Raw genomic sequence first — 15475 nt, forward strand, 5'->3', positions numbered from 1 at the left:
CATTCTGTATATTAGTAAATTTAAAAAATATTTTAAATAAAATCATGAAAGGAATTATATCCATTTCAAGTGAAATGGTTCAAATTAGGTAGAACCCTCTCAATTTTTTCTGCATTTTATCTTGACAACTGAAATAAACAAAAGTAGATGATAAGCAGCACCTGCTCACCTTCATGCATCATGTTCCCTCTGAATGTTTTTGTGTGTGTGATTTATGGAACATTTTGGGCTTGATGCATATGCATGGGTGGAATATTATAAATAAATAACCTTCAAATCTTTGTAGCTTTGTCCTAACATCGATTCAAGCCGGCAATGAAACGGGTAAATGGGAAAAGGTAGCTTCAAAGTTCATAAACAACAACTAGAATTTACCTAAACTCAGAAGGCAATGCAATAAAGAAATGAACAATAAGACAAACTACATAACCTATCTGGATCAGGCTAGAATTAAAATATCAAATGAGAAGCAAAAAAAATAAATCAGGCATTGGAATTCGAGTATATAAAACAAGAATGAGCTCCTTTACTTTCCTTTCTAATTATTTTTAGTTCCATATATATTTAAGCACTGGCTATATACTCGAACAAGAACAAATATGCTAACTTGTTGAGATATATAGATATAAATAGGAAAGCAAAGAGGTTGAATGAGTATTTCAAAGCTCATACCCCTCTATTAATTCATTTCCTTCTCAAATTTCTGATCATTAAATTGTTAGAAATAAAATCTTAACTGTGAAACGAACTCTCTGCATTTCAACCTTTGAGTTCCACTTAAGTTTTCGGGCGTGGAAGAAATTGCATACCAGGCATGAAAGCATTAAGTGAAAAAGGATATGAAGGAGGAAGAAATGGTTCTGTGGAAGCTGAATCGGAAGTGAGAGTTGCAAGTGTAGCAGCATTGAGAAGATTATTAGGTTGCTGATGTGCACGGCTGGAGGAGCTTTCACCTACAGTACTAGTGTGACGACTTTCAAGGCCTTGATCATAGAGAACACCCCTAAATACATGGCCTCCAATGGTCACAGCAGTTTGAAATGCATATTCATCATCTGCATCATCCATTGAGCTCACACGAATGCAACGAAATGTTGCCATTGACTGCACTTCAGCTGGAAATTTTGCCTCTTCTGAACCTAAATAAATAACTAAATAGATAAATAAACACCCACCAATAATATTAAGTGCATATATAAGAGCAAAATTACAAAACCCAGATTGTGTTTCTTACGGATCAGATTCTAACAGTAGAGTAGAGAAAAAGAGTCTCTTTAGGGTTACCTAAAAGATCACATTCATAACTAGAAAAAGATTTTTTTTTTTTTTTTGGGTGGTTGCTTTCTCTTTCTCACACATATAAATCTTTGTGTATCTTATTGATGTGTGGGAACAGTACCTGAAGAGTGGATTGGTCTGTGCCTCTTAGGGCTATGTCCCTGAAGTTCCTGTGGAAGAACAGCTGCAAGCTGTTGCTGTTGATGTTGCTGCCTCTGGCGCCTCCTATACAAAGGGATCCAAGTACTCTTGACGTGAGTTTCACACTGAAAACCTTTGTTCTTACAGCAAGTCCTGCACCTCATGTACACACACTCTTTCTTAGCTTGGTTCCCACAGTCTTGGCATCTAGAAGTCCCCATTAGTCCTCCTTGCTGCCTCATCCTCCTTGTTCTCACTTCTCACTACTGAGAGCACCCTTTACATTCTCTTTCAATCTTTTTTTGGTAGTCTCTTTCTGATTCTTGCTTTTGTAAAAGTGAGGCAGCTCTAAAACTAAAAGGGTCTTCTTTTGTTGGGTGCTCTTGTTAATGGATGGGGTTGTTCTTGGTGGTGGTGGTGTGTTATTCTTGAGTTTTGGATTTGTGGGTCATTTTACCTCCAAGTAGTGAGCTAGTTATGCGCCAGCTTTTGAAGACACTTGTAAGTGGTAAACAAGTAGGAATTCCTTGTTCAAAAGCATTCAGGAGTTAAAGGTAGAATTACACCATTGCAACGCCGCCAAAAAACCAACACAATCATCATCATCATCATCAACATCAAATTTTGGTAATGTGTAAGTAAAATAAACCCCCCCACAGTCCCATGGTCTTACAAAGCATCAAAAACCATTAAAAAAAAGGAAGAAGAACAGTATCAACAACCAACAACAAATAAAAAACTAACAAAAAGAAAAGGTTATCCAGATCACATTGATAATTATATCAGTCCAATTGATTGTGGGTCTGTGTGTTCGTTGGGGTGTAGGAAAATTGTACCTATGCCTATGTATCTGAGTTTCCCACCAACTTTGTTTTTGGGGTCATAGTCACAGTCACTTACACACTTCTATATTTACCTCTTCAAAAATAAATTTAAAAATATTCAATAAAAAATAAATTTAAAAAAAAAGTAAAAAAAAAAAAAAAAAGAACCAACTGGTTCTTGGGGTGTTGTGGATGTCAATCATCTTTAAAGTTCAAAACAGTAAGATAAGTAAAAATTAACTGCTATTGCCACAGTGGTATCCACCAATTATAGTACATCCCCTGATATAGACATCACTAACCTGTGACAGTGAGAGTCTCAGACTGCTGACAGCTTTCACAGATTCGTCCTTACCACCGGAAGACCCGCATTGGCGCACTTCTTCCCCATGATCGCTAGTTTACTACCACTGTTTCTCTCCCATGTATATTTTCTCTGCCCATTTTTCTAACTTTACCCGCAGCTATTGTGGTACCCTGGCTCATTAAAAAAATATATACCAATAACTAAAAAACCTATGCTGTTTTTAGTTGTCTGTTGTCCTTGTCAAAACATTAATTTATTCACCAAGTATGAAACATCTTATTTCATGCTCTTAAATAAGATCCCTTTAAAGCCAAGATTCTTGTAAATGTTTCTCAAAAAAAAAAAAAAGATTCTTGTAAATAATAAATTATAAAATAAGATATCTTTAAAGCAAAGGTGTGTTTGTTACTCATAGAAGCATGATAGTAGTAGATAAAAAAAATTTCCATCCTTGTTACAATAAGATTGTATATATATAATTTTATTATTCATTGGGTTGTAAAAAATATATATAATATTTTAATCTCTCACACACTCTCCCTCTTCTTACATATATCATATTTTTTATTATTTTATTATGTATTTTATATTATTTTATTGGGTTATATGTAAAAATAAAAACTGAGATGTAAGGTAAGTTATAAATTTAGTTGATAAAATAGATAAAATGGTATTTGAAAATATAAAATATGTTTTTTTTTTTTTTTGCATCTCCAACTTCTAGTGCTTTAATTTGTTCAACTAATGACTAATTTAATCAGCACTTATATAATAATGTTTAACAAAACTAACTAAATATAAAATCAAATTAAAATATCTGTATAATATCTATATTCAAATTAATCAAACTTAAAAGTGATAATACATAATATTTATGCCAAAATAATAATTTATTTCTCATTAGAATTATCATCTTGCCTAATCAACATAATCTAATTAGGTCAATGTCATCATTGTTTTCATCATCTTGCAAAATTTATTTCTTCATTGACATTTTATTTATCATTGTCAACATTTACTATCTCTTCTTTTTCTTTTTTTTCAATAACTTTTTTCTTTATATTTCTTATATGTATTCTAACTTTTTTGACTTGTAACAATAATAACAAATCAAAAAATAGTTATGTCATCATTTAATACCTTATTCATATTAAAAAAAATTGTAAATGTGAAAGTAAAGTGTCAAGTATGTCGTTCAAATTTTGTAGGAGAGAAAGAAGTAAAAAAAAACTCATGAAACATATTAATTTATTGGAATCAATCTAGTAACTTAATAATTTTGTGTTGAAAACAAGTCTAATAACTTATTCTATTCAAGCCAAAACATAAATTTTAACCAAGTCTAATGTTAGTTTATTGGGCTCAATCATGTATATGTATTGTGTAGTATGTAAGATTCATATGTTATCCACATATCTATATATTGTATGATTCATGAACATAATATGATTTTTTTTTCATTCTATTCTATGTGTATATCTTACAATAATAATAAAAATGGATGAGACTTATTGGCCATTTGTGTAAAACAAAAGCTATAACTCCAACAATGACTTATTAGCTGTGTAAAACAAAAGCTATAACTCCAACAATTCCAGGTGTGAAACGCAGAGAAAAAGGTCCACAATTTGATGATAAATATGCAAGAGGGTCATTGCTTCTCTCTTCCCCCGCCCCCCCCCCCCCCCCACCCCTTTAAAACTAGCTACATAGAATTAATTTTAGCATAAAAAAATCTTTAAAATAAAATTGATATCCATAATGGTCACAATTAAAATTACATTTAAAATATGTTTAAAATCTGAAATATTATACAAATTCTAATTCTAAGCATATTGGCAGCTAAAGCTTATGAAATTTAAATTCTACTAACAAATTATTTCGAAATATTAAATCTACCAAATGGTAGACTTGTTAGTTTTAATTAAAAAAAAACAAATTTAAACGTTTTATTAGATTTTCAATTTTGGATTTTTAAGCCAACATGGAGGGAACGTGTCATTATACAAACTCTACCAATATTATCATTTCATACAATTTATTATATTTGTTAACACCACCACCGGCCAACACAACGAGTTGTCTTCGCCACTACCACCGGCCAACACCATTATGAAGCCATCACCATCACCTTTAGCACTAATATCAGCAGCACCATCCCTCACAACCACCACAATCGTTAATTACTACCACCACTTCAACCTTAGTTATGACCATCATCCCCCATAATCACTACCCCCGCGTTTACCACCATCACTACCACTACTACACTTATTTACCACCATCCTTGTCATCATTGTAATTCTTAATTTTTATAGATACTTATTTAAACAATGAAAACTTAAATTTATAAGAGTGATATTGTTGAATTTGCATCAATTAAATCCTTCTTTTTTTTAACTTTTAAGAAAATTTAAAATTCTTCTCCTAAACACAAGTTAGTGTTCTTAATGTTAATGTAGTAAATCTGAAGGAGATAGATATAAATCCTTAAACCTTTAATTAAGAAAATAAAGATTATATTGACAATTTAATTGTGAGAAGGAAATTAAGGGATCATTTTGAGGAATATAGCTTCATATAACTTTGCTCAATTTCATTCATTTGAATGAGCTAATTTTCTTTTAAAAATAGAATGTAAAATACTACATTTTTAAACATCACCTTTTTTAATGTATTGTGTTGCACAAACCCTAAAAAAAAACAAAAACAAAAATTTTTGATGAAAATAAGCTCATCCAAAATCCAAACACATTAGGATTCAAAAATAGCTCCACTACTTATATACATTTATCTTAGTAATTAACCACTAGTCTCTTTACTCACCTTGCATACATTTAAAGGATTTTTAAAGTGATAATTACAGTAAACCCATTTGTGGTATGACCCGTTTTCACTTTGCATACCAGTAGTTTAAAACTTTATACTTTACCCACCTGAACTTTAATCTGTTACCCATCTCTATTAAAATCATGGATAAAAATGTATTTTATCTTCACTTTTATGTCTCTCTCCTCTAAAAACAAAAAATAACGGAAAAAACTCAAACAAACAAGATCAAAGAGGGGGGTTTTGTAGCTTGGGTTCAAGAACACACTTCCTCTTGGTATGAACAATCTTGAGCCAATCAATCCAAATAAAATTTTCATATTCTCACAAATCCTAAAAAACATTTACAAAAATCCCACACTTAAAAGTGCTCTACTCTAATTTCACAAAAATCCTTTCAGTCATTTTCAGTTATTCACAAAAATCATACACGGCTTCACCTTAGTTCTCTCTCAAATCTCAAACCAAAACCAAAGCAAACCCCTCTTCAAAACCCAGACCCACCACACCTAGCAACACAAACATAGACCCACTACACCCACAGTAAAGAAAATAAGATAGCAGAGAGAAAGAGGCTAATCGAAGTCACAGTTGGAGCCAAACTCAACGTGAAGGAACCCATGGCCAAAGCTAGAACTTGCACTGCTACAATATTAATTTGTCATTGCTCTGTTCACCGCCACCATTAATGACCTTGGTTCTTTCTCTCGCTTTTGTTGGAACTCATTTGAAACTCTTTGATTCTCTCCTGCTACTTTCAATTTGAAAATGAGATTGGGTTCTATGTTGGATTTGGTTTTGGGGGTTTGTTAATGGTGGGTTTAGGTGAATTTTCCAAAGGGTTTTCTTGTGTTGGATTGTGAATTAAGTTTTGGTATGATAAAGGGGTTTGATTGAAAAGTTGGGAATTAGTTTCCTTTTATCTTGTTGGACCAAACAAACTAAGGGAAATCGTCCTACATTGGTCAGATTCATTCGTCTTCCTCAACTAGCTACTCACACTCACCCAAGCTCTCTATTCGGTCAGCCATCTTTGTTCATTCTCGCCGACCCATCTCTCTCCCAGTCACCCTTTCGCCAAGCCATCTTGTCCACAACGCAATCTTCGAACTCGACGGAGAGGAACGAAATTGAAATTGAAATTTTCGCTGCAGCCACCGACTACGATGACGTTGTTTTTGGTTGATGGTGGATTGTGGGTAATGCCTTGAGTGGGTTGGGTTTGAAGAGAGGGAGAAGTCAAAGAAATAGAGATGAAAAGGGAGAAAAAATAATAAATAAATGAAGGAGATGGGTCTGGAAGCTATTGGATTTTTTTATTTATATTTGATTTGTATTCCTCCAATTTATTCTTGTAGTAGTTATTTAGCAATCAAAAACCCTAACTTTTTTTTATTTTTGTTATGTTCATTTTTTCTTAAAAATTTGTTTTTCTAACGGCAAAAGAAAAGATGGGTAACAGAGTCCTAACGGAAGCTACCACATGTGGGTAAAGTGTAAATAATTGAATCACAGGTAAACAAAGTGAAAATAAACCATACTACAGGTGGGTTTAATTACTGTAATTATCCCATTTTTAAATTACTACTTAGATTTTGAATTTGGCAAAAAAAATGAAATCAAATTTGTTGCAACATTCACCCTCATTTATATAAAATGGAGCCAAGTTACACGTTACTATTTTATTTTTGTTTAAAGAATTTTTAAACCATGTAATGGGGTTAATATTTTGGCAAAACACAAGCTAGACACTAAAGCATCTTATTCCAATTATACATATAAATGATAAGGTCTAAACGCAGGGTTAATTAACACTAAATATATAGAAGATTCAAAGGTTAATATTGTACATGTGCATTCTCAGTAGACACTAGACAGTACTCACCACTAAAAAAATTAATCATTTATCTAAACTAGGACATATATAATATATAAAACAAAAAAACAAAAAGTTTAGTTTCATGATTATCCAAAAGATTATGTGAGAATTATTTGTAAAGATTTAGTGAATTATTCTCTTTGAGGAATGTGCTAAACTTTATTTATTCTCTCTAGAAAAAAGAAAAAGAAAAAAAATCATGAAAGAATGTCTTAAACAGAGTTCATATTTGCTCTCAAAAACACAATTATAATATTTAAACTACATTTTTTAATTGAAACTGTTGCTTACAAGTTAAATGTCTCGAGCCCTTCACATTTTTGCCTAGGCCGTACATTAATTGAGAGAGGTACAGCACTAAAAAGTTTAAAAAAAAATTGCCTATTCAGTCATTAGTGATAGAACCCATGCAAATTAGCACGATCCATAACCATATTCACTTCCTTAACTTATCGAAATCCACCTTTTTGCTGAATTCATGAAAAATCTTCTTTTAATATAATAAAGGTTTCTTGTACAAATATTAAAATCAAGTGCTACTGTCGAAGCAAATAAATTTGGAAAATATTAACCAGTACTGTGCAGTATTTATTAACGTTTTCATTTTTTTGTTTCACTCAATAAATAAATAAAAGTTGTCAACAAAATTTTCAAGAGAAAATAAAAAAATTGTCAAAAATTGAAAAATTGTCAAAAAGTTTAAAAAATTAATAAAAAAATATCAAAATACATATTGTTAACGGGCACTTTAACGCAGCCTAATAAATTTAATAAAAATCAAATGTTGGGGTTGAACTTAAACAAAAAAAAAAAAAAACCCAAAACAAAAAAAAGGATAAACGAAATCAAGAATTAGTGATTATGGCAATTGATAGTACAAGTGCACAGCTGATCAGCTAGCTAGTATGTTGACGGATCAACTGATCATCTATGGATGAAATCTGAAGAGCCTAAAAATCCATCTTTCCCACTGAAAGATGTTGACATTTCTTACAAATGCATTTATTGACCAAAATTTTTACACGTATTGCGGAAATGTAAAAAGGATAGAAATCTTAACTTTTTTCTTAATTTGGTTAGATGAGGTTTTTTACTTTTTTTTCTTGGTGTGCCAAAAATAGATTTTTCCATAACATGACTTGGTTAGATTTTCTTGGTATGGAAAAAATTTTTTTTTTTTTTTTTTTGGTGTGTGAGAAAAGTCTTTTCCGTAGAACGGACTATGGAATAAAAGTTTCTTATTGAACAAGAAATTGAGCAATCTTAATTTATCCATAAAAAAGTTTTATCTAGTAGTATAATTAATGATTATTGTTGCAAAATTTTTGGTGATTTTTTCCCAAATGTCCTCCCACATAAAAAGAGGTGAAGAGCTTTAGAAAAGCATGAAGTAAGTTTCTTCAAAGCATAATTTGAGTATTTATCTATTTTTGTGTGAGAGAGTTAATTGGGTATCCTGAGTTTGTATATATGTGGTTTGTGAGTTAGTATATGTTTGTGAGAGTTTAGTTTATTTTTATTAAATTTGATCGAAAATGGTTGTAATATAGTGAATTTGGTTGGCTCTCCTTGTGGGTCTATGTTTTGAGCTTGATTTTAAAGCTTTGTTTTATAAACAAGCTAAGTTAAAGAATGTTATTTTGTTTATGAACTAACTTGCGATCATAGCCCTTTAGAATAAACAAATTTCCCTTGCTTGTTACATGTTATGGGTTTGATAAAACCTACAAAATCTAAGCATGTGGCTCGACTCAAGGCTCTAGAATAAACAATTTGAGCTTTGCACTTGTTGCTTGTAATGGGTTTCATAAAATTACAAAATCTAAACATGTGGCTTGACTCAGCTTATATATAGCATTATATCTTTGTGAAAATTATTTTTTTAAAATTCTCGTTTAGATAAAATCTATATCAACTTTTTTCTTTTTACATGAAAACTTAAAGATTTGAGCTTGATTCGTCTTTGTACTTGAAGACTTGATTAATAAAGTAAGAAAGTTTTATTTATCAAAGTTGATTAGGATAAATAAAACAGCTACTAAAGCAGCATTAAAAGTTGAAGGTGTTTCCTTCAAGTCCAACCAAAGCAATACGTCAGTGGATGAGTTATAGCATGAAAGCAAACTTGCAGAAACCCTGTTGGAAGATTTACAAAAACGATACAGCAGTAAAAATTTTCTGGAAATGTTTGGAAAAGTATTTTGGATTATGTTGTTTGAGTATTTTTAATCTATGTGTGAGTAAAAATATGTGTAAAAATATGTATAATGTTATTTAAAATGTATTAAAATTATGCTGCCAAACCAGCCCTTAGAAACAAAAGTAAAATTTACAAAAACGATACAGCAGTAAAAATTTTCTGAACATCATCCAATAGGTGAGCTTAAGTTGCAGATAACTTGCTCCCTGCGTACAAAACCTATTGATAGAATCAAGATCCACGTAACCTACTTTTTTGTAGACACATCACATGGCCTTTTTAGCTCAAAATTTCAAAACAGTAATATTAATAAGATTTTACTAACGTGTGCCTGAAAAGAAAGGTACACAATAGTATACTATTTTTAGAAAAAGATTTTTTAGAAATTGAAAAAGTTTTACAACTTTTTTTAATTTTTCATAAAATATTTTCAAAAATAAATAATTTTAAAGCACATATTAATCGGACATTTTTTGAAATAACCGATTGACTTCACTGATCTTCGGCCTAATCTTATATAAATAAGCGTACCTAATTTTCATTTCATAAATTTTCATATCGAAATAACAGAAAGTATGACTTTAGATAAAATAAAATGAAAGAAAATAATACATGTAACCCATCATGACTAATTTGTTGAGAATTTATGATCGATAAAAAAAATTAATTAAAGATTTATGGTTGTTATTTTATATATTTTCAAAACTAATGCTGCATTACTAATAGAATTTTTCTTTTAATCTTTTTTGAAAATTTCTTTTTTCTTTGAAGTATGAATATAAACATAGAAATACACGAAATGCCTTGGTTATATTTTACCACTGTGTTGTTAAACAAATTGTTAACACGTGCGCTCTGAGCACACACATGGAGGCTAGTGAGTCTAAAATCTAAAGATATGGTGAAAAAGCCATTTGGGCCTTGCTCTCAAAGAAAGAAAAAGCTATTTGGGCTTTGGCAGTGTTTTGATTCTTGAAACACATTGAGACTCGGTCACGGGTACGCTTGTCGGTGCAAAAGTGGCATGTATCAAATAATACCATACACTAAGGTTGTCCACGGGTCGGGTCGGTTTCCGACCTAACCTGGACTCGACCCGTCGGCGGTGGGTGGAGGGCAGAGTAACCCGAAACCGACCGCCGGAAAAATCGGTCGGTTCGGTTTCGGGTGATGGTGAACGTCGGTCGAGTTGGATCGATTGCCAGAATTAAAAAATGAGTCGAAATCTGCAAAAAAATCGTCGCCGGAATCTGGAATTTTCGCCGAAAACTTCAAAAAACTTGCTGGGAATTGGAAAAATATCGCCGGAACCTGGAAAACATTCGCGGAAACTATATATATTTTTCCTAAAATCTGCATTTTTTTATTTTTTTCACTAGAAATTGTTGAAATTTGGCTTGATCTGGCTAAATCCCACCAGATCTAGTCGTATCTGGTCGAGATCTCGCTGTATCTGGCTTGTTTTGGCAGGATTTTTTTATAGCTTCGGTCGGGTTCGGGTTGCTCGGGTTTTGGAGATGCAAACCCGCCACTCGACCCGCCTTCGTCGGTTTTTGAGAACGGTAACCCGCCGCTGACCAACTAGACCTTCGGTTTGGGTCGGAATCGGGTCGGCGTCGGGCGGTCTGGCCGGGTTGTCGAGCGACAGGCGAGTCTGGACAACCCTACCATACACCATAACAAAATCTAATAATCGAAAAGGAAATGTTAACGAATGCCCTTAGAGCATTGTTTAATAATCTATTTAAATAAAGTTTTTATGGGGAAAGAAAGAAAAACAATTAATTTTTTGACAACTTTTTTCATTTCCCATAAAAGTGATGTAAAAATTTTCCTAAAATAGATTGTTAACCAATGCCCTAAGGGCATTCGTTAGCATGACCCTAATCAAAATAATCATATTAGCATTCCACTACTACTCTCACATTGTTAATGGGATAATTATTTGGTATACATGTTACTTATTTATTGAATTCAAACATTAACGCGGTATTATTTTATACCAAATACCTTCTCAAGTCATGTATCAAATCTCACATTGTTAATGAGATAATTATTTGATGTACCTGTAACTCATTTATTGAATTCAAATATTATTTTATACCAAATTCCTTCTTGAGTCGTGTATCAAATACGTCATCCAGTCCGTGGCACTGTCAATATAGCCTAAAGATGTCTTCATTTTGAGGACAGTAAGCCAGTAATACGACAGTCATGGGCCTCATGGCATCCATCATCCATGAAAAACAAAACACCCTAAAAGTACTCTAATTGATGTGGCCAATAATTATCTTCAGCATTGGATGATTGCATCTTCTTCCCTTCTAGAATTTATGAAGTCCTATAGGACATGTACGAGTGAATGGCAAATAATGGCCAAATTTTGACAGTGTACTGCTTAAGACTGTTTCAGTTAGTGCTTAAGTAGAACCACAAAGCCCATCTTGGCCTGCATCCCAGACTAAATTGATGCGGTTTTTTTATACGTGGCCCAGAAGTGATGGTGGGGGGGATTGGGAGATGAACCCAAACGAAGCACATAGATAACACACAATTTTGACTACTTCACTAGCTGAACAATCTTCACAGACGCATTCACAAATATTATCTTTCTTTCAGTAGTGGCATTAACAGTGTGGATCAGGAAGTATGGCATAAAAGTGTTAAACGTGATGCCAACAGTGTAAGATGCATTAGGTGTAGGAGGTAGTGATATTGAAGGGGTAAGGTTGATATTGCCTGCAAATTGAAGAGGCAGTGCAATCCACAACTTGATTATTTACAAAAATGTCACACTCAGAAATTTAAATATTTTTTTTAGGTGTGGGGAATAATTTGATAATTATAATGAGGAGAGATTTGTACCATGAACGTCTCAATTGAAAACATTCTTGGCAAAAATTAAATTTGAAGCCAATGTATCAGGAAATTAAAGGGCTTTCGAGAATCAGAAAAATTAACATGTCAATTCCAAAATGTTGCCTCTGTATCACTGAAAGAATGAAGTTTTAAACTACTTCGGCAGGGAACCTAATTAGCATTCGAGCAATACAGCAATTCCCTTATCTTTTTCCTCGCACTTTCTGAAATAAAAATGGGCCATAATAACCCCAGGTTCACTGAATTCTTTATAAACATTCAGGAACAAACAAACCTGCAGACATAGAACAGGGTTTAAAGAAATATACAGCCACAACAACCAAACCTTAGCACCAAAATTTTAAGGTCAGCTATGGAATCCTAAACAGAAATATCATGTCAGCCACATATATTCCTTTCACCATTCTATTTGTTGAAAGTAAACAATACGTTACCTTCTTAATTGAAAGACACCAGAGTACCCATACACAATCCAAATGATTATCATTAAGGGGCACTTGAATATGGTACGAAACCACTTATACACACCATTGTAAACTGTGTAATATAGCTTGATAAACAGCATACCTTACCATCTTAATCCCCTATCATTTCTCCTAACATTTCTTTTTAAAACTACACAAAGATCAAGTGTGACACAAGTATATACTGAAGCGATTAAAATAAGCCAAAACCCTTTCAACCCACATACTATTGGCCACTTCTTAGACCAAACAACAATCATCCAATCAATTGTCTGTCTTTCCTTCCCAGCACAGCTTCAACTTCAACTCAACAAGAATCCAGAAAAATTGTTACAATAACAGCCTTCTAAGAACTTCTATAAATAGAACAATATAATATAATAACAACCATAGAACCGATGAAAAAGTCAAAATACCAAGCTATCCAATATAAATCAGTGTCTTTCTTTCCCCCCTTTTTCCCCTTCAAACACTAGAAATAATCAACAACAGCCAAGCCTAGACTATTTAAGGTCGGCCATTCTATTTATTTGAAGTCATACTCTCCGTTACTTTTATCAATTGAAGTGCTTAGACTCCCCCCCCCCCCCCCCAAAAAACAAAAAAAAAACGAAATCCAACCAACAAATACATAATCTCTCCCAAGTCTCCCACAACTTTATTCCACAAACATCTGAATCCCCATTTCTTTAACCATATCTATCTACAAGAAAGCAAACAGCAAAGAAGCAATTGCCAAATACCACAAAAGATCAAAAATGGGTTTCCCTTCACCCTTCCAAATCTTCAATTTCCCATCCCCATTTCCCCCAAAATTTCTCCTAAATGTTCCAAACCAACCCAACCCCAACCCAATCCCCCCACAAAAACAACAACAATTACCATTAAATAAAAACAAACAACCAAAAATAAAGCATCTATATAGACAAATGAAAGATAACAGGTGAGTTAATATAACAACCACCATATTAAGCACCGATTTCCACTAAAGAGTAGATGATATATTTTTTTTTTTATAGACAATTGAAAGATAACAAAGCAGTTAACATAACAGCCACATATACTAAGCTCCCCAAGAACAATTTTTAACCCCCAAACCCCATAGAAAGTAATTAAAAACCTAAAAACAAATCTAACAGATAATACCCATCTCCAAATCACTACCAATTTTTCATTATCTTCAACCTAACCTAGCAATTGTGCTTCATTCCCATACCATGCTTGCCGCGCACGCAACCTGGCCTCACAAACAGGTACGGTGACCTCTTCGAATTATACATCTTCGGAAACGCCCTTTTCCCTAACTTCCTCATCCTCTGTCTCCCAAACTTGCCACTCACATCCCATGGCACTAACTCATCATCAAAGTCATCCTCACCATCATCCTCATCACCATCATTCTCCTCCTCATCATCATAACCATACCCATAACTCCGATTCCCACCTTGGAATTTCAAACCCACATCATAATCATGACCATGACCATGACCATGATGATGATGATCATCATCATCATCAAGATCTACATGATGGGTGGTGGTAGTGGTGGTGGTCACCATTGTTTCGTCCTTTTCAAACCCTAACGAATCAAACCCATCTCCAATTCTCTCTTCTTTATCTTCCTCCGATTCTACTCTCTCTGAATTCTCTTTCTCCGAGTCGTCAGCATCAGAAACGTTCACGAATTCCCAGTGCGACAAACCTTGTTCCTCCACTTGTACAAAATCCAGATCCTCAGCCACGAGAAACTCCATTTCCATGGACAGTGCTGATGTTGATGATGATGATGATGATGATGCCCTAGAAAATTTCGCCATTCTCTTCTCAATAAATCTTTGACTGACGACAAGTTTTTTTTTTTTTTTTTTTTTTTCTCTTTGCTTGGAAGAAACGTTTTGTTTTTTGGGTTTGGTGAGTTTCTACTTTGATGTGATGTGGGTTTGTGTACTTTTTATATGGAAAATGCTTGCTTAGGCTTGGACCTTGCTGAGCACGTAGTGAATGAGGTGTCGCTTAATTAGAAAGGGACAGTACGTGTATTCCACCAATGGTGGCTCGCAACGTGTTATTTTGAGAGTAGCTTTACAGGATGGCTCACTTTAACCGCGTATGAATTAATGGAAGTTATTATCTATCATAAATTAAAGTGTGGAATAGTAGATAAATAATGATGCCTTTTCACTTCTTAAGGTTTAAGGTTTTGTTTTTGATCCTTTTTCAAAATTTTCACTTTATTCTTCAAGTTTTAATTTATTTTTTTTATATTAGCATTACTATTTTTTTTATCGATATCTTTGAACGGTGTTCAAATCTCCCTGAGGGACTCCTAGAAGGAGCTGCACATATATATACACTTAGATTAGATTAGAGTAAAATTTTTATCTTGTATATGGGTCTGTTTAGATACAGTTTATTTTGCTGAAAACTGAAAATTAAAAACAATAAAAAATTATTTTTTGGACTACTATTCACAAGGAAAATATTGAAAAAAAAAAAAGGCCTGAAACGCAAAACGCATCTGACGTAAACCAAACAAACAATATATATATAAAGCTTTATTTTTTATTTTTGTAATTTAACTATTCCCTGCATTTTTATCTATTTTGTATAATATTAGCTTTGATATGTTACAAAATATAAGAATTTCATTATTGTGAGAAATATTATGGACAG

The 15475-nt window shown here is 33.0% G+C and overlaps 2 protein-coding genes across 2 annotated transcripts; both read right to left on the reverse strand.

Annotated features, from left to right (window-relative positions):
* Positions 1–495: 495 nt before the first annotated feature.
* Positions 496–2214, reverse strand: LOC142644711 (protein SHI RELATED SEQUENCE 3). The gene is made up of 2 exons (XM_075819285.1): positions 1400–2214; positions 496–1139 (listed from the first exon to the last, which is right to left on the reverse strand). The coding sequence occupies exons 1-2, from the start codon at positions 1659–1661 to the stop codon at positions 778–780; spliced, it is 624 nt and encodes a 207-aa protein (XP_075675400.1). The 5' UTR covers positions 1662–2214; the 3' UTR covers positions 496–777.
* Positions 2215–13781: 11567 nt separating this feature from the next.
* On the reverse strand, positions 13782–14753 carry LOC142642285 (uncharacterized). The gene has a single exon (XM_075816628.1). The coding sequence runs from the start codon at positions 14617–14619 to the stop codon at positions 13993–13995; it is 627 nt and encodes a 208-aa protein (XP_075672743.1). The 5' UTR covers positions 14620–14753; the 3' UTR covers positions 13782–13992.
* Between the last annotated feature and the right edge of the window lie 722 nt (positions 14754–15475).

This window comes from Castanea sativa, chromosome 7 (genome assembly GCF_040712315.1).
Source record: "Castanea sativa cultivar Marrone di Chiusa Pesio chromosome 7, ASM4071231v1".
NCBI classification, from domain to species: domain Eukaryota; kingdom Viridiplantae; phylum Streptophyta; class Magnoliopsida; order Fagales; family Fagaceae; genus Castanea; species Castanea sativa.

Bases quoted from the DNA above. Each gene is read 5' to 3' on its own strand.
- LOC142644711 (XM_075819285.1), bottom strand. From the start codon at position 1,661: ATGAGGCAGCAAGGAGGACTAATGGGGACTTCTAGATGCCAAGACTGT. The intron at 1,140-1,399 runs GTACTGTTCCCA...TTATTTATTTAG, and splicing joins CAGACCAATCCACTCTTCAG to GTTCAGAAGAGGCAAAATTT.
- LOC142642285 (XM_075816628.1), bottom strand. From the start codon at position 14,619: ATGGCGAAATTTTCTAGGGCATCATCATCATCATCATCATCAACATCA.